Genomic DNA, 26,724 nt, shown 5'->3' on the forward strand with positions numbered 1-26,724 from the left:
AACACCCAGAATAAGGAGTTCCAGATAACTGGGGAGTGGGAAGGAGAGAGAGGCATTGTCTTGTGACCTGAGTACAGGATGCCAGGCCAGGTACTCCTTAGAGCCTTCAAAATTGGCTCTGCTAGTGGACAGTGTGTGTGGCAGGTCTTTGTTTCCACTTTTGTAAAATGCACACGACAATCCCCCACTGAAGGCTGAGTTAAGGCTTGAATTTGGAGTGCCTTGAAGATTTAAGGTCTGTCACTCTCTTTGAGTCCATCCTTTCTTCAGATTGCCACCATTTCATTGTATTGACTTTGTTTTTCAGTTAGGGATGGCTGCAGACCTTTGCAATGCTTCCAAGCGCTGGTGGTGTTAACAGCCTGGGTGACAGGGTCACGGTGAGATAAGATCAGAGGCAGCTTGTGCTCTTTAAAACCTTGAAATGCCACCTTGTAACTTTGCAGAGTTCTAACATCCCTCATTGGATAAAGGCATTTCCTAGCAGGTTCTGCCCTCCACCTGTTAACTGTCTGTTCTCCTCACCACTTGGACGCTGTCAGCGACAACTTCTTACACTGTGTCTGTCTCCTGATAAACAGAATGCCAGCTCAATCAACTAGATTTAGCTAGCTGAACTTGAATTAATGCAAAGTGACTATTAGTGCTAAGGACCCTGGTTTGGATCGAGATGCCATGTGGAAGGGAAATAATGTTTTGTTGTGTTAAACAGTAGTGGTTTGAATTGTAACATTTCTTAACCATAAGAAATGTTGCATGCAAAGCATCTGTGCTTTGCTCATGTTGACTCATAGACAGGTGCAACATATACCCTCTCAAATATGGTACTTGTTTTCAAGGCTTTTTGAGATGCTGCATCTTTAACAAGCCCTTGAGAAATGAGAATTTGATGCTCACAGTGACAAACTGTCTCTTCCTTCCTGCCCGTATGCAACTTCATGCTTTCAGTTTCCCCAGCATTATTATGGGAGGATATTGATTTTAAATCTGTTCAGGGGACGCTGTAATTGTATATTAGATATTTTGCGTTGGCTCGCAGGGCTGCACTAATGCAAAAGGCTCGAGCGTTTCCGTGCAGTCTAGAGGGAGAAGATTGCTAAGGACCTTGAGGTTTTTAGGAGGAGAGAGAGAGAGAGAGAGATACTGTGGTAGGAAGATTCAGAGGGAATTGTTTTTCTTCCTCTCCCATCCCCTTTTTCCTCCCCCCAGTTGCTTTGCATCGGGGCATGAAAGGAGTGGAAACACAAGAGGGACAAAAGGCAGCCGAACAAATGATGAAACTCAGTAAGGAAATAAACTAGATTCAGAATTTACAGCTTAAAATCATTGCATTGATCACTGTTTGAACAGTCATTACATCCCTTTGGACTGCATGATTAGGAAAGCAGATCTGGGCTTTCAAAATGATGATTTTTTTTCTTTCTCCCCCCCACCCCGTGTTTGGGCAGCAAAATGTGAAATAAGTCTCTGGTTGATTCTGTGAAAGGGAAAGAAGTGGAGCGTTATCTGATACTCAGGTCTCTCATTTCTGTGTCCCTCTCTCTCTCCCTCTCTCTCTCCCTCTCTCTCTTCTAGATGAAATTTTAGGCAGGAGAAGAGTATGTTCTCCCAACAGCAGCAGTGAGTGTCCTTTAGAAAGCAAGAAAACCCGAAGCGAGTCCCCAAAGGGTAAGTGCTATTTCTCTCTCTCTCCTCTCCCCGCCCCATTGTCTTTTCTTAAGAACCTAACTTAATTGAAATTAATGAGGGAGGGATGTGAGATGCTGAGTAGGAGCTTCCAGTATCTGAGCTGGGGGTGTGTGAGGAAGGCTACCAATGCACAGTGTTCTCTTCAGTTGAGAGGAGGGAAGATCAGTGTGTGTGTGTGGGGGGGGGGGGCGGAATTATCTCCCTTAATTAGACTGATTATTTTACGGTTTAAAAACCAAGCCAGGAGCTCCTGAGGTGGGTCGGGGGTGTGTGTCTTTTTCAGGCAGTGTGCCTTGGTTTCGATATTTAATACAGGACACGCACTGCATTATCATGTTGGCATCTGCTTTTTGTGTGTATATAATTATGAGTATAGTAAAAGTCCAGCTAGATAGTCCTTCTGCGCTGAGGAAGTTATTTCTCTATAGATGGAATCTGTAGAGTTGGGGGGGGGGGAAAATATTTTGTTTTTAATTTTAGGGTTTTTATTTAAATCTCCTTATTTATTTTTATGCTTCCCTCCCATAAACATGATTTTAAAACTTTTTTTTACGACCGGCAAAGTGGAATGGGTAATGGAGCCTGCAGTTAATGAGTTCGTCTTAGGGTTGCGTAAATGAGGTTTTGCAGGCTGTTCACTTAGAGGCTTTGTTGTTAAGGTCAGACTAATTAGCTGTCAGTAATGCCCACCTCAGTCATTATTGCTTAACCTGTGCTCTTCTAGCCATTTAAAAAAAAAAAAGAAAAACTGGCCAGGTCTTGTTTCATGAGGTTGGAGTCCGGCAGCTGAGATTCTTAAAAAGGAGGGAGGGGGAATGAATCCACCCCCACGTTAACCAAACCAGATGGTCTCCAAGGGGGCTTCAGCATGCAGCGTTTTACTGTGGAACGTTCACTGCTTCCTAAAATACCTTGTACTGCGCCTTCTAGCAGTGCCTGGTACAGCCCCTAGGATGACACTCTCGTTCTAAATAAGATTTTTTTATGTAATCCCCTCCCTGCCTCCTACCCCAACATTATGATTAGATGGGCATTAGTATTCCAAAAGCAATCCTTGTTGGCTGCTAATTGGTGCGAATAGTGCCTGGTACAGTAGCTGCTAACATTACCTAGAAACATACTCTCCTTCTTAATCATTTTTTTTATGTACCCTCTTCCTGCCTCTTATCTCCAAATTGTTCCAGTTAGGAATGCATGAATAGTCTAGCAGGAATTCCTGTCAGGTGCTAACAATACCTGGTGTAATGGGTACCCCAGCCAGTACCATCCACTAGGCCTAAATTATTTCCTTTCATTTGTTCATCTGCACACTTCTTGTCCTCCTGTTGCCCTCCCCTCCCTGAGTTACCATCAGAAGTGCCTCTATATTCCAGGAGGAATCCTTTGTGGGTGCTGAAATGCATTTATTACACAGGAGCTTTCGATTTTCAGTGTCAGGCTATACAATACCACGCCACAGTTTGCCACAGCTTCCTTAAAGGAGTTAGCACACACTACCCACCTTCAGGCTTCTGCTGACTCGGTCTCCTCTACCCTTTCTTATCCATTGCATGCTCTGAAAATGAATCACAGTGGTAGCAGTTTAATCTGTTTTGCTGAGAAGCAGCTAAACTTTAATCAGGCTGTTCAAGACCAGGCTATAGTTTTTGGATTTATGACACTTATCCCTACCCCCCCAAAAAGGGTCCCATTCTACACAAATGGGAGTCATCGTCAGCACTACTTGACTTCGTTGGTTGCAGTATCAAGCCATAAACTATCCAGTCCTAGCAGAGATGGGCCAAAGCCGCCTCTTCCTTCCCCTCCCCTCCACACACTTTGGAGATTTGAGTGAAATGAGAGGCAGGTCAGAGCCAACCCTTACTTTTGCATATCCACCCCCGGGTTCACTTACCCACCTTTGCTTCTTTCTAAATCCTGCTTTCTCAACCAGAATCATTGAATGGGGGTTTCCTTCTGACTCATTCAGCAGGGTTTCCCCAGAAGTCCTAAAGGGTGACAGCTCCACTCCACTTTCATTTTCTGCCCCCCACTCTTTCCTTTCCCTGAAAGCCTTTCCTGGCTTTTAAACTAGGCTAACCTGAGACTGACACAGGCTTTCTAAGCTATGTGGATCTCTTTTAAACCTCCAAAGTCTCCCTCTTCTGGCACACACGTCTTGAGATTGTTTAGTGGCAGTTCTTCTCCCCCAGGTACTGGACAAGGCCTTTGACACATGGGGATCAGCTCTGCGCTATTTGTCACTGAATACTGAGGTTCTCCTGAGCAGTGTAAATGGTGTTGTTTTGTGTTGTGTGTAGATTAGAGGAGCTATAGACTAGGGGAACCTGGAACATCCAAGTTGCCAGAATGGATCAGACCAATGGTCCATCTAGTCTGGTATCTTGTGTTCAGCAATGGCTAGCACCAGCTGTTTCACAGAAAGGTTTACAATCCCCATAATAACCAGGCATGGACTGTCCTACCCACAGGGGATGGTTCTTCCCAATCCCTGTCACTTAGGGCAGCGCTATTCAAAGTGGTGGTCTGCAGACCAGTGCCAGTCCACGAGCCATCGGCTGCTGGTCCGCGCGCACATTGGAAAAAAAATTTGCCGGTCCCCCACATCAGATAGCTTGAGAAGCACTGACTTAGGTTATGTTTACACTGGAATAAAAGACCCACAGCACAGCTGCAGCTGTCTCAGATCAGCTAACTCGGGCTTATGGGGTTCAGGCTGTGGGTTAACGATTGCTGTGTAGACAGTTGGGCTTGGGTTGGGGCCCGAGCTCTGGGACCCTCCCCGTTTGGGGGGTCCCAGCCCGAGCCAGAATGTCTACCCAACAGTTATGCAGCTCAAGGCCCATGAGCCCGAGTCAGCTGACCTGGGCCAGCCGGGGGTGTTTAATTTCAGTGTTAGTGGCTTATGCTTTGAAGCATACCAGTTTATGTCCTTTTAGAACGTAACCTATCTGCTACAACGGTGAAAGTTCTCATTATCTCTGCAAAGTCTCATTCTTTGAATCGTGCCGAGCTCTGACCTCAAGGATATTAATATTGTTTATAATGTATTTGTATTGTGGTACTGTCTAGGAGCCCTAGTCATGGACCAGGACCCCCTTGTGCTAGGCACTGTACAGACATGGAAGAATATCTTGTGGCAGTGAGTTGCTTGGAGAGGCTAGAGAAGGCATTCTCATGCTTCTTTTGAATAATGTGGGCCTCTTGTTAATGGAGACATTTTCTTGTGGACGCTTCCTGTCGTGTTCACAGTCACATAACGTTCCTAAGGTAGCACCAGTAGTTCTTTACATGGAAAGGCAACTTGAGGGAAGCGTTCAATGAGTTTCTCAGTGTGGATGGGGGCGTTGTAGGGAAGCTCATCTTCCACCTGCGTACAGGAAAGAGTGAGAGGAATCATTGCCCAGTGGTTAGGGCACTACTTAAGGACTTGGAAGACCTGGGTTCGAATCCCTGCTGTACTTAGATACTATGCTGGTGGAGGCCATATAAGTGCCTAAGATAGATATTGAAACACCGACTCAGCATTTTCGCTCTGCCTGCCTGCATTGCAAATTCAGCCGTAGCCAAGACTTCACCGTAATTCAACGGTGGGATTAAAACGTGCCGAGGGTGCTGTCTGTGCTGCAGAAGGGAAGCACTCTTTAACTGTGTCAGGACAGCTGCATCCATACCTCCTTGTTGCAGGATTCCCCTGCATTTCCCCCTGTCAGATGGGATTGACTCCCCGCAAGGTGGTTGACAAGCTGCTAAGCAACCCTGGCAAACATGTGACTTTCCAGGAGTATTAGAAAGTGGACACCTACCTGTGTTGGGTTATTGAGACATGGTGACGTAGAACCTGTCTTGAGGCTTTTGGTAGGAGAGGGAGTTTGTGCGGCTGGGACACGTCCATGCATGTGCAGGTGGGAGATGAGTGGAAAGAGCCCACCTGCAAATCCACTGATACATCACTTAATTAGCTAAAGCGGTGCTGGAAAGGCACCCAGGCAGGGCTTGTGCAAGAGCAATGCAAGGGCACACCCTGTGCAGAGTCGGCAGCTCCTGGATTGCCCCCATCTCCTTTCCAACAGTGGGACGCTTGCAAAACTAGACGGGAGACGGGTCTGCCAATTTGCAGTTGTGGGCAGTGGCACCAGTGAGGGAGGCAAAACCCTGGCCTGAATTTCCCTGCCCCTGTCCCTCCTCTAATCCCCTCGCAGCGTGGCACCTTGTAGTGGCTCGACCAGCCTCAGGCAGTGTTCCCTTAGGAGCCAGGTGAGCTAGAGGAGATCTGTGCCTTCCAGTGGTTCAGCTAATCTTCTGGGGTCTTTTGCTCGGGCACTTGTAAAGTGGCCTGTGGCGGCTGCTCCCCTGCTTTGTGTAAACTCTGCCTCGGCCCTGCCTACAACCCCATGGGAAGGGCCTATCCCATAAGATCACACGCCGGCCCTAGATGCAGCTGCAACTCTGGGCACGGCAGCATTGTCTCCAAAACGGCCTTTTGACCAGGATAAGTGACCCTGCGCCCGCGGCCCATCTTGAGACACTGTGGCTATGTCTCACAAAGCAAGGAGAACAGAGGCAGCCGAGGACATCACTCCTTTTCTCTGACTGAGTGAAAAACCACCTGTAGGGCTGGAAACCCTTCCAGCACCGAAGTGGTAACCTTCCCTTCCCCCTCCCCGGTGCACACACCAGAGATCAAAAGAGAGCCCTATCTCGGTGGAAACGGGGCCACGCCAGCACTGCTGTCAAACAGAGCAGAACGTTCTCGTGTCTAATATGGAAATGTGAGCGTATCAGAGGCTCAGAGCAAGGGCTGCGCTGGCAGGTCATGGAGGAAGCTTTCTCCCTGGGAGACAATTCCCCAGCAAAATGTTCACTCCCACAACAACAGCGTGGTCTGGAGATGTGCTCCTCTGGTCCCTGGAGACAGGAAATAAAACTGCGTTATTGCGGAGAGAGAGAGAAGAAAAATCAGGGAGAGAGGGTTTTTTGTTTTTTTTTCCCTCCCCTATCTGAGCTGCTGAAAAATAAATCTGTTAGAAACCTCCTCAGATGGGGAGATTTAAAAGCAGGCTGGACTAGCTGCTGGAAAATACGCGGTAGGGAGCAGGGAGCGATCTTGCCTTGGCTGGATGACCTCGTGGGGCTGCCATTCTCTTCTTTCCTTCTGTGAATCACTTAAAACAAAAAACAAAACAAAAAAAATAGCCCTACAAACCACCAGCACTACTTAGGATCTTTAGTTTACAAAAACAGACCTGGCTCTGGCCAAGGGCCAGAGCTGGACAGTTCAGATCCAGACTCTCCCACAATGTGGGGATCTCCAGATCCATGTGTTTGGTCTGGACCTCTCTCCACTTAAACATCTATTGAAGAACAATATTCTGGCCCCGCTCCTGCTCCCACTGAAATTGGTAGCAAACCTCCCTGCTGGACTGCCATGGGTACAGGAGTAGGTGCTCTGTGGGCTGGGACAAGAAAACCCAGGTGGCCATGATCCTAACCCTCAGCTCTGGCTTTGAGTCTTTGGCTGTAGCTGAGCTCACAGGGCAAGGGACGGAGAATTGCAATGCTGCATGCTGCCCTGTCTGTCTGATTAGAGGAACCAGGAAGGGAGCCCGGCTTCCTGGGGGCTGGTAGCTGTTCCCAGCTGCCTCTTAGCTAGTGGGTGTTAAAGGAAAGGTTCCATCTGCGGTAAGCCCTAGTGGAGGGGAATTACACGATGTCTTGCTCGGGGGACGAGTCTCAAGCAAAGGGACCTGTTTTCCCACCTTGAGTTGTGAAGCCCCCAGTGTGTCACTGCTGGGGGGAGGCCGTCAGCGGTGGGGGGCAGTGGGAATCGTAGTCCGCATCGCAGAGCTGCGGAGAGCCTGCCCTCTCTGAAGGTCTGGTTCCCTGTCCCTGACATTCTGGAGGGCACCAGAGGCTGTCGCTGTGTTGACAGAGCGAGAGAGTGATGGGGAGAGAGCTGCACGCAGGGAGCCCTTGGTGGGGGGCCGGCCAGGAGAGCAGCAGAGAGACAAGCAGATGTCTGTCTAGGCCCTTGCTTCTGAGCTTCGATACTGGAGTCCCTTTCACACCTGGCGGCTGGAGGAGATTTGACAAGATCAGTCTCCCGCATTACCCCCTGGTAATGACAAGAGCAGACAGCAAAGCTGCCACGGAGCTGGAATTATCACTGGCTGAGTTATGTGAAATCTCCAACTAGAAGTGTGGAAATCCAGCTTGTCCCCCCCGCCCCCCCCGCCTTGCACCTGAAATCTGCTCTGGGCCTGATCGGATAGAGTTTATGGTAATTAAGTGTCATTATCTCCCCCCCCCCTTTTTTTTTTTTCCCTAATGACACGGCTGTGAAGAAACCTCAGTGATTTTCCTAAATCGGGGTCTGGGTCTTGTGGCTTTTCTCCTCAGAGCTCCAGTTAAGAGCATCAGATGAGAGTTGAGACAGTTGATGCCTCTCTGAGCTTGCTGGGGAGGAGGAGTGCCAGGAAGGCAGGAGGCTGTGGGCGGTCTTGTCAGCTAGGAGAGTCGGGGGAGGTGATTTGGAGGGGAATTCCAATCCCTTTGCTCCTTCCTGAAAGCACTGGCCACCTGCTGCACAAGCAGTTGCGCGGTTGCCTCTAATTATCCACCGCTCCTCTTTTGAGTCACTAGGTTGTGAGGCAGATGCACCCAATTGAAGGGGTGGGGGTCCAACTCCTAGAATGGTGCAGCTCAATTCGGGCTTTGAACCTGTGAATTTCACAGGAAGTCCTTGGTCCTCGAGATACAGAAACACGTCACTAGGGTGTAGTTTAGTGGTTGCAGTTTGTAGCCCTGGTTGCAGAGTGCTGTGCTGGGTGAGAAATTGAATGGAGCTCTGTCGTTGACCCCAGCAAAATAGGGCAGAAATCATGCGCTCGCTCTCCGGGCTTTATACTCACAAGGGAAAGGAGCCGTGTGAATTAGGGTGGTGTTTGGAGGTTGGAAACCCAGGATATTATAAGCTTTTCGGCTTCATTCTCTTCTTGGGGTTTTGGAGGAGGTGGAACATTTATTTTTTTTTAAGTGATTATGGCAGTAGCATCCCCAGCTGAGATCAGGACCTCGCTGTGCTAGGAGCTGGATAAACACATGGGGCAGAGCATCGCTGCCCCAAAGATCTTATGCTCTGAATAGACAGGACAGGCGAAAAGTAGACGGGGAAGGAGAGGTGAAGCAACATGCCTGAACTTCCACAGGAGGGAAATGGCAGAACTAGGATTAGACCCAGGTCTCCTCAGTCCTAGTCCAGTGTCCTATCCGTTGTACCATGCTGCCTTTCCAATGCCACTTGCTCCCCTCCGTGATCGTCCTTTCAGGGGATATCCAGACCAGGGGACCTCTTGGTTCTCCGAGAGGTGTATACATAGCTATAGTCACATGACAGAGTGCGAGTCAAAGCACCAGCATCCCCAGGTGACACTAGTGTCAAGTGACTGGAATTTGTCCCATTGCCGCCATCTTGGATTTGGGGCCAACATGGCGGCACTGTCGGAAAGGCCCGACAGGCACAGACTTGGAGACAGGGAGCGAAGGAGAGAGAACTCAGAGCTTGCACACAATGGTTCCATTAATAGATTGCTCTCTCATTCAGTCAACGCGCTGGCATTCTAGTGACGCGATGCAATGGGCAGCAGCCCTCCCTCCTCCCGTTCCCTCTGCCCGTTAAAGCTCTTGTTGGCAGTTTCTCTGTGAGTAATGAAAGGGTTTTGCCTGTGGGGATGATCCAAGATAAAATAGTGTGAGAGCAGCCCCTGCCAAGGCGTGAGTGTGGTAATTCCTCTGAGTTCTGCTTACAGTAAACAAAAGCTGCTCTGGATTTTATCTCCCCTGGTTGCTATAGTGGGGTCTCTATTGCCCGGGGAGCAGGTGGGGCCTTTCTGAAAGGGATTCAGCCCCACACAAGAGAGCAAGGCTTGGTGAATGTGGAGGCAGGAATGTATGTGGTAAATCTGTTAGTCACTGAACCTAATTTTGCCTTCATGATCCATGCAATCGCAGTGGATTCAGTGGGGGGAAGCAGAACTTGCCCACCTTACTTGGAGACATTGGTACTGCACCTGTGAGTAATGGGAGGAGGGTTGGCCCCATAAGTTATTTCAGGGCTGGGTGGGGTAGTTTGTATGGGCTTTTTTCCCCTTGTGGCCCTGCTGGGGGCTAGGCGTCCAGCTGATGTCAGGCTTCAGGTAAGAATCATGTGCTTGTTACTTGGACATCAGGTGATTCTTGTTCAGCTACTTACGCTAACGAGGGAATCTGTGGAGTTGTCCTCTGCCTCTTCACAGCACCCATCGTCGTGAGGTGTAGGTCAAGGCTGCAGCGTTCTGAATAAGTGACAATCGCTGCTCCTCTCTTGCGAATAGTCAAACCAGTTGGGGCATGGAAGGGGGCGTGTGATAACTGCATCTCCTTTATAACTATTGTTACATTGTAGTAACCTCCCAGACATTAATTAATTTACCTTCACAGTGCTCCTGAGAGGCTGGCAAGATTATCACCTCCATTTTACAAATGAGAAAACTGAGGCATAGAGTCAGATTAAGGGACTTGGCTGAGGTCATATAGGGAGACTGTGGCAAAGGAACTCAGATTCTGAGTCCCCGTGTGACACCTGAACTACAAGACCATTCGCTTTCTCTCAAGGGTAGAATTGTGGGCAGGGTGCTGGGCTCAGGCTCAGTAGACCTGGGTTCAGTTCCCAGCGCACACAGAGATTCTCTGTGTGACAGACCATTGGCAAATCCCTTACTCTGCCCTGCGCCTCCGGTCCCCATGCTTGCCTCACAGGAGTATTGTGAAGATAAAAACTGTCATGACTGGGGTGCTCAGCCGTACAAGTACCTAGAGAGCCTGTTTCCTTCCGTAACTTCCCTTTTGATAGCTGAGCGGATGGGTTGTCAGAGCTGCTCCTAGCAAAACTAGTGGCTTGCTACCTGTACTGCGGTTCTCAAACTCATCTACAGGAAGCAGTTGAGCAATGAGCATCTCCGTAGTGAGGGATCACGTTGCCCCTCTCTGTAGCCACCTCCTCCAAGCGTGTTCCAAATGGCAGGCTTGAAAAAAAGGGGTGGGTGTCTATTTAGGCGTTAGTTGAAAAGAGAACTAGCATCCCCCAGGGGAGTGGAGGAGAATCCAGTACGTCTTTCATCGTGTGTTTGTGGCAGCAACGGTCCTCCTTTACCCCCTTAGGTAAAGTGAGTTTGCCTGTAATTTTGTTGGATTGTAATGTAACACTCTTGGCATCCACCAAGTGTGTAAGAGTGTGTGTGTCTGTGTGTGGGTGCATGTGCTGAGTTTGAAGTTTTTTGTGTTGCGTGTGTGTGTTTGGAAGGGGTGTTGGGAGCATATATACGTGGTTGGGGGTGTTGAGTCTGTAGATTTTGTGTGTTGGGGGGGTGTGCATGTGTTTGGGGGCGTTGGGTGCCTATGCATTTGTGTCGGGGGGGGGCAGGGTTAAATTGGAGGTTTTGTGTGTCAGGTTCATAGGCATGTGTTTTGTGGTATTGAGGGAGGATATCACTTGACTTTCGTTTTCTGCCTAGTCCTCTGGTCCTCCTGCACTGATGTGATGTCTTCTCTCTCTCTCTCTCTTTTAAAACCTTCTGCTCTTCAGACAATTCCCACACGCCCGTGCTCGAAGACGCGGTGACTCAGATGACCCCGGAGGAACACTACAGGCGGATGATGTCGGCTCTGAACGAACACAGCACCTTCGAGGAGCAGCAGCGTCTCTACCAGTTGGCCAACAGCATGGCAGTCCCCAGCCACGGTGGTACGAGCTTTCGGGGGGAGGAATGGGCTGGATTTGTAACGCGTTGAATTAAGTTCCCTGTGATCTCTGATACTTTATCTAGCAGCTGTAACAACACCTCGCGGTGAGAATGGAGTGGCTCTGCTGTGAGCTTTGCTTCTGAGAAGCTTAGACAATTAGCTTGTGATTGCAGCAGGTCTATGGGCATATCAGTAGCGCGGGGTCCTCTCCCCTTCCTCCTTTCTCTTTGTCTTGGAGACGGTCAACCCAAATATTCAGAATCCTTGGTGCAAGTCTGACTTGGTCACAAGTGGAGTGAATTTAGTGGGTCTCTGCCTAGTCTCATCTCTTCACAAGCCCACCCCGGCCTTTGGCATCATCCAGAATGGTTGGCAGGCTTGGCTGAGCAGAGGCTGAGGGCTGGGACAAATGAGGGGGCGTGGTCACTGACGTGCAGCGGCAGTTCTGTGAGAGGATCCAGCACTGGAGTAGCATGAAGCATTGCAGGATGTAGTTGAAGGGCATTGGCAGTGCTGTGCGTGGGAAATTCCCGTAGCACCTGCCTGCAGTGTGTCTGGCTGTAGCTGGTGTTTATGACCTGCCATCTTACGAGGATTAAATTCACCGTGTTTTTAGGAATGAGAAAAGCAATGAAAACTGTTCAGCAGGAGAATGCATAAGCCAGTGGGAAATGTGTGTCTGGGGATAGACAGACAGATTCATCCCTGGTGTTTAACTTCATTGCTCTGGAGATGAATTTGTCCCTCACCAGCTGAAACCAGATCTGCTGTGGGCAGAGGCTTGGTAAACCTGGGAGCTGAAAGGGAGAAACCTCTTCTGGGCCCAGCATACTCATGTTGTGAGAGTCTCATCAGAGCTTCGCCACAAGGATATTGTAGGCAGCTTCCAGGCACTGCTTTCCTTACAGCCACAAAGCACCAGCAACAAGGCAGGACAGTTGGGCTGTCTAACCCTGGGTTGGGTGTTGGGGGAAGCCAAGATTCTTCCTCCCCACTCTTGTTTAATTTGGAGTAGCCTGGGCTTTGGCTACAGTGGGGTGTTTTTGCATGGATGGAGCAAACCCGCGGGAGGATGGTGCTGCACCAGTGTAGGAGGTATTTTGTGCTGGCATAGACTTAAAGTCGGATAAGCTGCGTGGGTGCCAGTCCGTCTTTACACTGGTGCAACTTGTCTCCACAAGGGATTTGCTCTAGTGCAGCCACATCAGTGCAAAATAAGAAACAACCCAGGCCTTAAAAACAACTCCCAGTTCTGAACAGTTGTTCGTGTCTTGCTGCTTCTGCTCCATTATCCTGCAGATATAGCGGCTTCTTCGGGGGAGTTTGTTCTCTAGTCCTATGGTTTGTGCTTTAATTAAATAATAAAAATAAAAGTATTTGTCCCTCATATTGGGGAGCCCAACTCAGAGCCAGTCACACGGTGTTTGAGGTATCGTGAGCATCACCCATAGGGGCGCTAGTCTGTTCACAAAGCAGCCAGTGGGAAATTGGGTCATGGTGAGAGAGCCCACACGTGTTGTACAGGTGTCAGTCTGTATGTACACCTTCCCTTCTCTTGTGCATGTGTGACATGCTGGCACAGGACTGGCTATGGCCAAAACAAAGCCGTTAATTGTGCATGTGCCCTCTGCCTTTTCTGATGCAAGAGCAGGTGAATGAGGGGGTGTCCCAGGGCGACTCTCGGGGGGAGCGAGGGGTGGATTAATGAGCTGCCTTGGAGCCGGAGGGATTGTTGGCGAGAGAGATTTGACAACTATCTGAGCACAGAAGGAGAAGGTGTCACTGGGAGATAGAAATTACACAGCACAAGTTCCCTTAGTCCACGTCCAGCTCTCTTCCTCTGCACCTCTCTCCACGCAAAGCCTTTGGCTGCCAAACTGTATCTGGCATGGATTAACCAGAGAGAAAGAAAGCGAGAGGGGGTTGGGGGGGGAAGAGGCAGAGAAGCATTAGCAACGTATCTGATGAAGACTTGAAGGAGAATCTCCAATCTGGAGTAAATCCCCAGGGCTGCTTGTTAGGTTAATAAAGAGGCTGCCTTCCCCTTCCACTCTCCATTTGATTTGATTTGTTTCTCTGGGTGGCAGGAAGGTGATCCTGTTTCATGTAGAGTTAGGATTTGTTCAGCATCACAGGCACAGCACGCACCTTCCCAGACACGCAATGCATGTGAGCGCAGCATACCCACAACACGCACACAGGCGCTGTGGAGAGACACGCAGCACTTCTCCACAGGGGCACAATGCGCACAAGCCTAGGGCATGCACAGCCCGTGCATAGGCACAGGACACACAAACACAACACGAGTTGGTAGACAGAAGCAACATGTACAGTGAGTGTGCCCTGGCACAATACACAAATGCACATAGGCATGACATGCACAAGTACAGTATACACAAGGACAATACAGGGGCACAACATATGCTTACACAAAGGTGCAACACACAAGTTGTGCATGTTGGGTATTCACACAAGCACAATAGACAACATATGCTTACACAAAGGTGCAACACACAAGTTGTGCATGTTGGGTATTCACACAAGCACAATAGACAACATATGCTTACACAAAGGTGCCACATGCGTAAGCATGTGCATGTTGGACACACAACACGTCCCTGCACATAGGTACAGTACACACAGCAGACATAGCACAGGCACAACATGGGTACACAGCGCACACACACACAGGCGCAACTCACAAATCCATACGCAACATATGCATGTGTGCTGGCACGAGGCGTAAACTCATTTGCAACACACAGCTACATGCATGTACGCAGGCTCCTCACACAGACTCACAACAGGCCAACACAAAGGCCCAACTCACTTGGGCACAAATGGGGCACCAGACACGGAAACCGCCCCCTGCCCCAGGCACAGCACATGCACCAGAGTAGCTGATGCCACAGCACTTCTGTCTCCAGAGCAGCTCGTTGCAGTCAGGAGCCTGACATTTTTAAAAATTATGATTAAACTGCCTCCTCAGCTTTTCTGGGAGCGTGGGGGGTGCCGGTTCTGAGGTTTCGGGCTGGGCAGGAGGAGAGGGGGACGCTGCACAGACAGGCTTTCTTGTGTGACGTTGACAAGACAAAACTTCAGTGTGTTTTGGATTCGCTCCACACCACAGGTTGGGCTATAAATTATTAGTGCCAGAACAAAGCGCAGTTTATCTGCAGGCTCAGACGGAGGCACCAGTAACGTTAATTATTTAGAAAATGTTAATAATTTAATTGCTTTTCTTTCCCATTCCCCCTCCCACGCTGCGTAGGCTGCTCCCTTCCTCCCAGCGACACGCATCCCGTGTTCTGAATTCAGGCCGTCTCCGTGCCTGGAACCTTTATCCACCAGCGTTGCAGTGTCAATCACCCCGATTTCCCAACTGTCAGAGTGCAGGATTGTAAATAGCAGCTCCTCTGGGGTGCGGGAGGAGGGGCTAGGCGGTGGGGTGGGGGAGGGAGGGAGGGACGGGAGGGGAGGAGGAGACGGGAAGGTATACGGGGGAGTTGTTGCGGTCATTCCGGATCAATGCAGCTTCTGGAATTGGCTGCATGCCAGACTTCTAAATTACAGGCACTGTGGCAATAAGGAGTGACCTGGGTTTTTCAGATAATTAATTTATAAACATCGGAGGCGCATGGTCCCTGGCTCGGCGAATTCTGCAGGCTTTTTATGTGATCTGATGGGGCTGGTGGTTTCACTCTCCCGTACGTGCCTTTACAGTTTAAAAATATAGATCATTTTAATGTTTGTTCCCTCTCTTCTTTTTTTAATGAGTTTGCATGTACATGAATGCGGCAAGAGGTGCTCTAGGGACCGAAGTCCTGTTTATCCACAGCTCAGGTGGTGGCTGTGCAAGCTTTTCCACCCCAACCTGCTCTTCCACCAATGGGTCTCAGCCCTGAAGGGGAGGACCCCAGCCCCCCACTAAGGGAGTTCAGTCAACATGGTCAGTTGACGTGTATTGGAGACTTGCGTGGGTAAAGGGAACATGCCTGGTGACATGCCATAGGATAGAAAAGAAAATAGAAGGGATATAACTCATCATGCTCCAAGCTGTAAGCCAAAAACTACTCAGAGTTAGCAAGAAACTTCCCTTGGGGCAGGTTGTTCCATAACTGCCCACCAGGGGAGTTTCTTGCACCTTCTTCTGATGTAGCTGATAGTGGCCACTGGTTGGAAGCAGGATACTGAGCAGATGAACCATTGCTTGGCTGACCGTCCAGCAAATTCCTGTGTTCCTCATCATTCGTTTTTGTTAAGAGTACTGGGCGGGGTGGTGGTAAATTTTAATTGTGATGTTGGAACTGGACCAAGACCCAGAGTACTTGTGTCATGCAGGCTGCTTATGCATAAAATGGTGATTTAGAGGTGAAAGGCTTTCTCTCCCCTTACCCACCCCCTAAGCCACGATGCTGCATTTCCATGTGTTCCCCACTTCAACCTCTAGAAATGCAGAGGGAGGCTGGGTGTTTGCTGCTGGGGCAGTGGGGAGAGTGGTCTATCAGGCTCTTCCCCAGCCCTGAAGCAGGCATGAGGGGGAACTCTGGTGCAGTGCAGTGTGATGATGCACAGCCGGGTTTTATCCTGGATTTGATGCTCCAGGACCTCCCTCTTCATTTCAGATCTACTCACTGTCGCCACTGCTGGTGTTGCTACCCCCAGTCACTGACCAGGACCCCACTGTTGTCGGCACTGTACAATCTGTTGCTAGATCTTTGTCAATGACTCATCCTGAATCAAACCCTGTGGAGGCAACTCCGCGAGATGATCTTGAGTGGGAGAAGGGAAGAGGGAGAAGAAGCAAAAGGGGGAAGCAGACGTAGGAGGCTGGATAGTGTTCAGAGATTGGAGCTGGGGAACCTTTGACTGGAGGGCACTTGGCCTGGCTGCAGCTTTTTGAAAGCTGTAGGACATGCCCTTGCTGCATCCATTTTCCAGCCTCCTTGCATGGGTGTCAGATATTTAAATAGCTGTTGCATTTCTGGAAAGGTTCTCAGCCTGTGTGGGAGGGGTGTGTATGTGTAGCCATACACGTGCAGTGTGTGCACACACAAGCATGTGTAGAAAGTATGTTTTCATATTTGAAATTTGTAAAAAAATCTTTCTTCACATATATGACTATATACTATCTAGTCTTCTGGCTAATGCACAGGGCTGAGAATAAAGACACGTGAGGGTCTATTCCCAACTCTGGCACACACATGCCTGGTGACCGTGGGTGAGCCTGTGTCTCAGTTTTTCCATCAGTAAAATGGGGATAGCATAATCTTAAGCACCTCTGATTCAGCCCTGGATCTCAAAGCACTTTGCAAAGGCAGGAAAGAATTATCCCTGTTTTTACAAATGGGGAAACTGAGGCATGGAGAGGCGAATTGACTTGTCACACAGCAGTACAAGCACAGTATTAATAATTATGACAGTTTGGTGATGGCTAAGGGGTTAATGCAGGCAAAGCACTTTGAGCGCTTCATGGAAGGTGCTGTAGAAGTACAAAGGATGATGATTATAATACATACTCCAACAAACACCCTATTCCTTTATTCCAGTACATTCAATTTGGCTCTCTCTTGGCTTCCTCTGACACAGAGCAGTAGATAGTGGGTGTGAGGAGGGGGTTTCCTGTCTGTGTGTTTTCCAGTGTGTCATGCAGACAGTAGCAGAGGTTTCACTGCTGGGCTGGTGCAAGCGTGCAGAGGTAGGGTGCCCCGGAATTGTGTGTAGGCAGATGAGGAGAGGCAAGCCCAGCATGGGGGAAGGAGCCCAGCCTGGAGGCGGGGAATCTCCTGATGGTTAACTCTGTGGTGGGGTAGCACTCCAGAAAGAGTCTCTTACAATGCAGGTGGCTGTCTCATCTGTAACTAATCCACTTAGCGTTTTCATTGGTTGTCCTGGGCTGCTCTGGTCCCTCTGGTGGATAAATGCATCAAATAGAATAATTAGTAAAGGGTGGCACTTGCACAGCAATGCCCAGCTTGGAATGCTGTACAAACATCAGTTAATTACTGTGCTGTAATGATCTTGCCGAGGAGGAATTAATATCCCCATTTTACAGGTGGGGGAAACTGAGTCAGGGCAGCTCAGGGCTTGTCTATATGGTCAATGGAACCAAAGCGGTTGTAAGTCACACTGCTAGTTATTTCGATGCAAGTCTGTATATAGATGCTTATTTCAGAATCACTGTGCCCTACGACTATGGCTCTGATCCCGTCTAGCATTTGCTATGTTTCTGTGCAATAGGGCATTCAGATTCTGAAATAACAGTGCGCACATGCTGCCTTGCACTGAAGTAACTTGAGGTGTGAACTGCAGCCCCCTTAGCTATTCCTGTTTCGTTTCCTGTGTGGAGAAGCCTTCAGCGACTTGGCCTAAAGCAGGAGACTGCTCTCTGAGTTAGGGTTGAAAGATTCAGGCTCAGTGAGCTCAGCTTGGGAGCAGGAGCTCAGTGGGGAGGGGGGTGTTGCAGTGACCCCTGTTCTGCCTTAGTGAGGTGCCCCCCCCCTTAAAAATGAGTGAGAATCTCCAGCTGCAAATGGTGAGTGAAGCAGGAGGGATGTGACTGGATATGACCCCAAGGAGCTTAGATGGGGCTTAGCATAACCCCCTTCCCACTAAGTAGCCCCTAGTGCACAGCCCTGTGCTGTCCAGAAAGGCTGCAGGGGCGGCCAGCTCTACCCTCCCTGCTGTAGCGATTGACTGATTTACTGCCTGACTCATTCCCCACCTCCCTTGAAACCTTTCCATGGAATTCCCCGCGTGTGCCCCAAGGCTGAGCTGCAGAAGCCCTCCCAGCGGGGAGCGCGGCCCACGCACTAGCCCAACCAAGGCAGATGTTTTTCATAGTCTGTTTGCAAGTGCCAAACCGCCGCCTCCCTTCAAACCTCCCCTCCCACCCACCCCCCCAAGCTCTGGGCACTCTTGAGGCTCCAGGTAGGTGAGGGGGAGAGTAGGTGTTGTGCGAGACTTAACAGGACAGCAGGGATATGCAGGCAGCATGGGCTGGGATATGAATTCTAGCCAGTCAGCACTGCTGCAGCGGCGGGGCGGAAAGCAGACCCCTGACTTACTGTTAACTCCATGGTTCTGTTGTTCACAGAGGTGCTGTGGGGGTCAGGGGAGAACATCATGATCTGGGCAAGAGGCTATGGGGAGGGTGGGGTGGAGCCTCTGGAGGCAAAACTTTTGCAACCCTGACCTGTCCTCTGTCCTCTTCTGTGTGTGCGCCATGCCTTTTATGGGGGAGGGGGAAGCTGTGTGTGACCCATCAATGGCTATTAGCCAAGATGCTCAGGGATTCAAGTTTGCAGCCTCCTGCTCTGGGTGTCCCTAAACCTTTGACGGCCAGGACTGGAGGACAGAGGCTGGATCACTCAGATTGCCGTGTGTTCATTCCCTCCAAAGCATCTGGCACTGGCCATTACTGGAAGACGGGATACTGGGCTAGATGGATAATTGGTCTGACCCAATATGTCTGTTCTTGTGGGGGGGGAGCGGGGTCAACTGTAGCTCTGATTAGTCCACCAGTTTGGGCCTATTAGGGCCGCTATGGGCTTTGCCAAACTGGCCAGTGTCCCTAACCTTTGCCATAGGAAGATTTCCCTCCCCCAGTTCAGTGACTCTTGCAACCAGTTCCCTTCCCCCAAGCTGTGGCCCTGGATCCCATGGGCTAATTCTCATGGGACTACAACAGTCTGTGTCCACGGAGCTGTGGAGTGTAGGGGCCCTGGGGGCACGCACTTAGAGTTAGGGAACGGGAGCCAGGTCTTGACATGCTGCACCCAGGTGGGGCTCTGCTGCCCGGTGCTGCTTTAAACAGCCCTGGCAGGTCCCCGGGGGCAGCTAAAGTAGCCATGTGGGGTGGAACCTAGCAGGGGAGCTTGGCTATGGCTCTGAACTCTGGGCCTTACCCCCCTCGCCCCTGGCAGAGGGCAGGCATGGATGCTCGTAAACCCTGGGCCCTGCCTGTATTTGCATTGGGCCCCCAGTGGGGTGGCACTTGATGCCTCGCGGCTCCAGCCCCCTCGGCGGAGGGCTCGCCGCCCCCCAGCACCGGCCCAGCGCCTGCCCCCTCAGCCTGGAGCTGAAGGGACCAGCCCCAGCTGCCTGTGCTTTGCCTGCCCTGCGGGGCCGCGCTGGGGCAGCTGAGCGGGGCGCGGGGGGGTGCTGGAGGAGAGGCCCAGGAGCCCGGCTGGGGCCTGCAGCCGGCCGAGGGGGGGCAGCGCGGGGCGGCCGCAGCGAGCCGGGGAGCCGGCAGCGCGGAGAGCGAGCGAGGGCTCAGGACGTGTCCGTCCCCCCCCGCCCCGGGCCGGGCCGGGCCGGGCAGGAAGGCTCCGTCCCTCAACGCCCCCGGCCCGTGACACCATTTCCTCCCGCGCCCGCGGGCGCTGCCGCCAGCTCGCTCCGGGTGAGGAAAGCCCGGGCCCGGGCGCGCCGCAAAGACCCCGACGCGGCTCCTCCCCCCGCCGCCGCCGCCGGCCGCCCCGGGCCCGGGCTTCCTCCTTCTCCCCCCGCCGCCGCCGGCCGCCCCGGGCCCGGGCTTCCTCCTCCTCCTCCCCGCCGCACCTGCCCGGCCGCCCGCCCTGGAGCGGGGGCGAGTCCGCGCCGGGGAGCGGGCAGCCGGAGACGCGCCGCGCTCGCCGGGGAGGCTCGGCCGGGGCCGGCGCTGGCGCCGGCGCGGGCCCGGGGGGCGGGGGGTGACGGCCGGCGGTGGGGCGGGTTTGGGGCTGAGCGGCCGCAGGCTCATGCGGGCTTGTCCCCCCCCCCCTCCTGCATCCTCCGCAGATCTGCTCCGAGCGCGGCAAGAGGCGGCGGCGCGGAACCCCGCGGCCATGGAGGCGCATCTCCCCGCGGCCAGCAACTCGTCCAGCCAGCGCCGGAAACAGGGGCTGCCCCAGCACCGCGACACGCACTTCCCGGAGAGGTACCGGCGGCGCGGCCGGGGGGCGGGGCCTACGGCACCGCCCCGCCCCCTTCGCTTTGCTCCACCCCCGGGGCGGGGCTTGCCGAGCCACCTGGAGACGCTGGCAGGGGAGGGGGGCAGGTGGCTGGCCCTGGGGGGGGCGCTGGAAAGGGTGGCTGGCTGGCCCCGGGGCCCGTCTGGCCAGGGGGGGTTGGCTTGGGGTGGGCACTGGAAGGGGTGGCTGGCCCCGCGGCCCATCTGGCCCTGGGGGGCTGGGGTGGGCACTGGAAGGGGTGGCTGGCCCCGCGGCCCGTCTGGCCCTGGGGGGCTGGGGTGGGCGCTGGAAGGGGTGGCTGGCCCCGCGGCCCGTCTGGCCCTGGGGGGCTGGGGTGGGGGCTGGAAGGGGTGGCTGGCCCCGCAGCCCGTCTGGCCCTGGGGGGCTGGGGTGGGGGCTGGAAGGGGTGGCTGGCCCCGCGGCCCGTCTGGCCATGGGGAAATTGGCTTGGGGAGCTGGGGTGGGCACTGGAAGGGGTGGCTGACCGGTGGCTGGCCCGCGGCCCGGCTGGCCATGGGGGGTTGGCCTGGGGACGGGTGGTGGGTACTGGATGATGTCTGGGCCCTGCAGCCCGTCTGGGGATTGGCTTGATGAGGCCCTTGGTTTTCAGTTTTAATTTTGCTTAAAGTTTCCTGGGAATTTATGGATGTTTATTGCAAAAAAAAAAAAAATGTAAAAGAGGGGTGGAAGCTGTTGCAGAAAGTGAACTTTTCTGGGTAAATATGGGGGATGGGAGGACAGGAAAAAAAGGAACAAATAGCGAAAGTGGGCGACGCCTCACACTGCGTCCTCCACCTCTTCCACTTCCAGGCCTGCTCCAGAAGGAGAGATGGCAACTGGGTTACCAAGCCGCCATCCCTATGGAGGGAGCCAGGTCTGGGGAATTCTGGCACTTCTCTTTTTAGGACTCAGATACTGATGTACACATCCTCACATGCCTGGGTGTGTGTAACTTCCACTACGTAGCCATACTTTAACAGACAGTCTCATGTTTATACTTAGACTAATTTATTATGAACAGAAACACATCTACCTAGTGTGATGTGTTGGATATTTTTTTTAACATAATCAGCATATTCATATACTTGAAATTCTGTACATGTAAGTTCCAGGGAAGTTTGTTAAAAATTGAATAATAATATTATTATTATTTAATAGCTTTTGTAAAACTCAGGATTTTTTTTTTTTTTTTGGCAAAAATCAGTAAAACCGAAAACAAAGGGACTTGTAGATTGATTAGGCATGTATGTGCCAGGTTGCGAGTCCGTGTGAGTGCGTGCATGATGTGTGTCGTGTGGTTGCGTTGATGGGTGTGTGTCTTTGGGAAGTAAGCGTGTGGAAAGGGGGGATATGTGCACGTGTGACTTTGTGCTTGCATGTTTCATACATGTGCAAGGGGGTCAGTGTATGTGCGGGTGTATGAGCTTGCATGCTGGTGTTTGCACGTTTCTAGGCATGGATGTGCTAGCTCATTACGTGCTCTCGTTTGGCGTGTGGGAATGGGGCTGATATGCATGTGTGTACATGTGCATTTCAGATCCTGGTTTGTGAGTCTCAGGCTGTTGGTAACATTCTGTCTAAATCCTGCCTTGGAATCCAGGAGTTGACGGTATCGTGTAACCTGTCCTTTTGGCATAGAACATGCTAAACTGTTTAAATTAGAATTTTATAGCTGCCCCAGATAATAACAAAAGGGAACTGACACCCTGGGACAGACGCTGAGCGAGAGGGAATTTTTTTTTTTTTGAAGGACAAGACTTGGATGTGAGGCTTCTTTGCTCAGACAGTGCTGCTGGAAACTTGGTTTACCCAGATCATTTATCTCACTCTGTGTTATAAGATGTTCCCTCCACAATGAAGGAGTTCAGAGCGAAATTAAATTAAAGGCGTCTTTGTTTCTCGCATGGATAGAGGAGATATGAAGAGGCAGGAGATTGGACTGGCTGCCACAGGGGCTGACACCCTCTGGGGGGCCTGGAAAGTCTGTGGAGGGCTTCACTCTAGGCTTTGCTAATGGTCTTTCTTGATTTCTTGTTGCGGGTGAGTGGGAAGGAAACTGCAAATAATAATAAGAGTGCGTGTGTGGGGAAACTGGTTCTTTCAGCTCATATCCCTGGGGGAATCCTTTGCCCGGTGGCTCGCTGCGTGCAGGGACTGAGCGGTCCTGATAAACCTTTGTCCTACCAGCTGCACTTTGGCTAACCCATTCAGTACAATCCAATACAGTCGATGTGTGCTGTAGACAGACCTGTCAGGAATGCAGCGATAGGCGCGTTTCATTGCAGCCAGTTGGTAGGAAAACTTCTCTGACTACGTGTGGCCTGGAAGGCTGCCAGGCCAGCCGGAAAACTGGCTGAGGAAGCGCTTATGGAAGGGTGGGTGTGTGTGCGCACATTGGAAGGGCAACCTAAAAATGCATGTTAATAGGTATCAAGTCCAGGATGTACCTGGGACTGCCAGGCAGGTGGAGAGAAGATAATGAAGCCCAAGCCAGAGTGTGTTAAATCTTGTGTGGAGAAAGTGTAATCCAGCGGGATTGCAAGTTAGGGAATCTGTGTGCTTTTTGGCAATCATGGAGGGAGAGAGGTCTAGTAGATAGATCAGGGGACCAGGAGTCAAGACTCCTTCCTGGGTTCTACTCCCAGCTATGGAAAGGAGTGTGGACTAATGATTATATTGGAGACTGGGAGTGAGGACTCCCGGGTTCTATTCCTGGCTCTGACACTAACCTTTTCTGTGAACTTTGCCAAGTCACTTACCCTTTTTGTGCCTCGGTTTCCCCATCTGTAAGATGATGCCAATGCTCACTTGTAACACAGAGTATGTTTAGTTACTGTCTGAAGGTCTTGAAGGTCCTCAGGTGAAAGGTGCAAGTAGCTGAGAGTCTTATTGCATGGAGTAAGAATTTCTGGGCCCACCTGCAACCCACTCGTTATCGGCATGTTTGCACTGTAGATACTGAGACCACCACTTGTCTGAATTGACGGGTATAAAACTGAGGGGCTATATCCTTCCCTGGCCTATACACTCAGAAGCCTCGTTTACTTCAGTAGAATTGCCTAGTGAGTAAATCAGGGCAGTCCTTTATGCTGGATCTGTTTGCAGAGGCTGCCCCCAAGTGTCTGGGGCGGGTAGCTACCCGAGGAGCTTTGGGACGTTTTGTATTAAAAGTTTACACCGTGAGCCTAGCTGGACCTGGGCAGGTTTTCTATGCCCCTTTGCTTGTGTGCAAAGCACAGCTGACCCGACAGATTGATTGTATGCAGCCTTCTGGTCCTGTGAAGAGGGTGCAAGAAGGCTGTGTCTATGTGTGTTCTACCTGTTCCTTTGGCAAAGTTCTCAGGTGTGATAATCGGATAATTGCAGGGGTCCTGCTGGGAGGCAGGCAGCTTCAGCTATGCCCTGTGGTCAGGGCTTGTCAAGTCTGCTTCACATTGGTTCCCATGATCGTTATTTGTCCTCAGAGATCCTTAACCACTTGAGTGTTGCTTGGGGCCATCCTGCATCACGCTGCCCACACTCCTAACGGCTGTGTTTTGTGTTGCTTTATCATTGCATCGTGGAGGGCATTAGGAATGCCTGTAGAAGACAAGGCCACAAATTGCAGAGACAAAGCACTCGGAGGGTTAATCTCTCCTCCTCTCGCCCTCGCTGTTGGTCTTGGCCTCAGGTTTTGTATTTTTCTGCTGTGGTCTCTGTCAATAAGATAAATCAAAGTAGCCTTTGTGCTCCTTTAGCAGGAAGGGTATGGAAAGTCTAAAAGGCAGCTGGCTCAGGTAGGCAGTGGAGGAGGAGGTGGAGGAAAAGGTGGTGGAAGGAGCTGGCTCACACAGAGAAAAGTGCAGGTGGATTGATGGTGTCTCTTTTCCTGGGTGCAGAGGTAATAATGCATGATGCGAGGGGATGTGAGCTGCTTGGCGTGGTGTTAAAATTCCATTTCAGCTTCCTGTTGGGAGCTTTGTGGGGATCAGGTCAGTTCACAAATATAGTGGCTTTGCTGGCGAGAAGAATTAGCCACTCAAAAATTCATCTATTAGTTATGGCAAGGGGGAAAAACCCAGCAACCCAGGTTTATTTATCAAGGTGGCACCACGTTTTTTGCAGAGGACCAATATTGAGACCTTTGCATCCAGTTGGGAAAGGTATATATTTGTAATTGTCAGGAGTGAAGAGGGTTGCGAAACGATTACTATGAGCTGATGAATGCTCAGGAAGATGGGTGGGGCTTGGTTTTTGTCCAGGCTAGAGAGTTTGGAATCTAGATCCAGACTTTTCCAAGCTCCTGGGTGTTTGGTTTCAGGGCTTTGGTTCAGCTCATTCTAGAGATTCATAGCTGTTAATTACAGATCTAGATTCAGACCCAGAAGTAAAGGCTGCCCAGATCTCAGAGGTTTGTTTGTGAAGATGGGGTCTCTTATTGTGAAGATTGGTTAGTTGAATGTTACTAAAGGACTTGGAAAAGTTTGGCTCTAGATTCCAAACTCTCTAGCTTATACACCCGCCCCCACCTTCATGATGCTATGCCCCATGTGAAATGGGATGGAAACCACCCTCTCTAGAGATGAGGGATTGTTTTTGGCTCTGTTTTGTACCCACTGAGTTTCTTGGGGGCTTGCTTGTTTTTGTTGGAGAGACATTTGGCTTCCCAGTTTCCTACACAGAGTGCTAGGCCCTCTGGTTTATCCTGTGGCACCTACCACTAGTCGCTATCTACATCCTTGTTTGAACAGAAGCTTCTTCATCAGACCAGGCTCTGCATATGTGTGTGCAATAAATGACCCATTAGGTTCCAAGCAGAGCCCGCCAAACCTCAAATCTGAACCAGTCTTCAGAGGTGAAAGGCTAGTGCTTTCATCTGCTGCTCTGTCTATCCCCATTGGGCTTAGTGTTCTTTTCCATCCACCTCCACCTTCTCCCTTCAGGGGTGGTCTCCGGAATTTGGCCCGGCTACGTGATCGGGGAGGTTAGCATTCCCCTCTCTTCTGGAAAAATGTTTATACCCTGCATCTGAAGTGCATTGCACAGGTGATCAAAAGAAGGCTGGTCGATCTATGAACCATCTCTGCAGATGGATAAAACCAAGCGGTTTATGTGACACTTCAGATGTGTGTGTGTGTTTTGTGCTTGTGTGGAGCTGTACTTTGTTCAGTGGCTGTTAACACTGCACGGCATCAGAGACTTGTGGGGCATAATTCATTCTGGGGTTCCATTTATCATTTCCCAGGGAGCACATAAAATAATGGCGGGTGGAAGGTGGGGGGAGCTGAGTTAATAAAAAATAGAGAAAAACCCCGGGTGCTGGGAAACGTGCCATGTACAGTTCGAAGGGGGAAGGCTGAAAATCAGAGCACCCATTGGTAGCTCCTTGAATCCCAGTGGCGGTCCGGCTGGTCTTTGGTTAGCAGGTAGCTGTCAAACGCTGGGGACAAACTCTGAAGTCCTTCCTCAGGCAAAACTGTCCTCAAAGGCAATGGAAGTTTTTCCTTAAAAACTTAGGGAGGATTTCAGGATGTGCCTCTTTCCCAATGCTGCTGCTACTGCTGACTTTAACTCTGGGCCAGGCCTGGCACCCCTCAGCTCCTGCATTCCCCCCTTCCTTCTCTTGATCTTGAAGGGCTTCCTTTTCTCATCTGTATACCTGGGCCCTCTGTCGGGCTTTTTTGCACTCTAGCTCTCTTCTTTGTATGCCTCACCCCATTCCAATCCCTCCCAAGACTCAACCCCAGTGAACTCAGCATTCATCGCTTTCTGGCCTGGTCTACATCTGAGATTTACCCCCAAATTCAAACCAGTTTTCAAGCTGTCTGGGGCCATAGCCCAGACCAGGATCCAGGCGGCCTGGACTGGTTTGACTGAACTGATTTTAAAACCGGTTAGAATTTTCCCCAGCCCCTCCTTGTCTAAAGCCATTTCTATCTTTCCATCGTGTGGTACATGTCATCTAACTGGTGCATGTCTCCTTGTACCTGGAGACCCCAAACATGTTCTTCAGAAAACCCTTTTGGTTTATTTAGTTTCCCTCCCTGGTGGGGCAGGAGTCTGTGGACAGGTTTTAAAACTGCCTGCTGCAAACCAGCCAAGAGCTGTGTGCCAATTGCCCATTACCTCAGGTTTAAAGTGTCTCTTCCTATCAGAAGCAAAGCAGAATAAAGTGGCGCTCTCGTGCATTTTCCCCCCTCCCTCCTACCCTCTCTAAATTTATTTCCATGCCTTGCCGCTTTCAATCTGTGTTTCCTGACCCTCTCAGTTCACCAGTCTCAGCTCCTGTAAGCCTGCAGCTCTGGATTTGGGAGGACGAGAT

The 26,724-nt window shown here is 51.1% G+C and overlaps 1 protein-coding gene across 1 annotated transcript in view; it reads left to right on the forward strand.

Moving 5' to 3' along the window:
- Positions 1 to 26,724, forward strand: part of SAMD11 (sterile alpha motif domain containing 11) — a 179,550-nt gene that overhangs the window by 127,555 nt on the left and 25,271 nt on the right. The window contains exons 6-10 of the mRNA XM_077837198.1: positions 1,576 to 1,668; positions 3,862 to 3,881; positions 10,546 to 10,560; positions 11,353 to 11,467; positions 20,251 to 20,383. Of these exons, the coding sequence (XP_077693324.1) occupies positions 1,576 to 1,668; positions 3,862 to 3,881; positions 10,546 to 10,560; positions 11,353 to 11,467; positions 20,251 to 20,383 (376 nt within the window). The remainder of the gene's footprint in view (positions 1 to 1,575; positions 1,669 to 3,861; positions 3,882 to 10,545; positions 10,561 to 11,352; positions 11,468 to 20,250; positions 20,384 to 26,724) is intronic.

The sequence above is a fragment of the Eretmochelys imbricata genome, chromosome 18 (assembly GCF_965152235.1).
Source record: "Eretmochelys imbricata isolate rEreImb1 chromosome 18, rEreImb1.hap1, whole genome shotgun sequence".
Taxonomy (NCBI): Eukaryota; Metazoa; Chordata; order Testudines; family Cheloniidae; genus Eretmochelys; species Eretmochelys imbricata.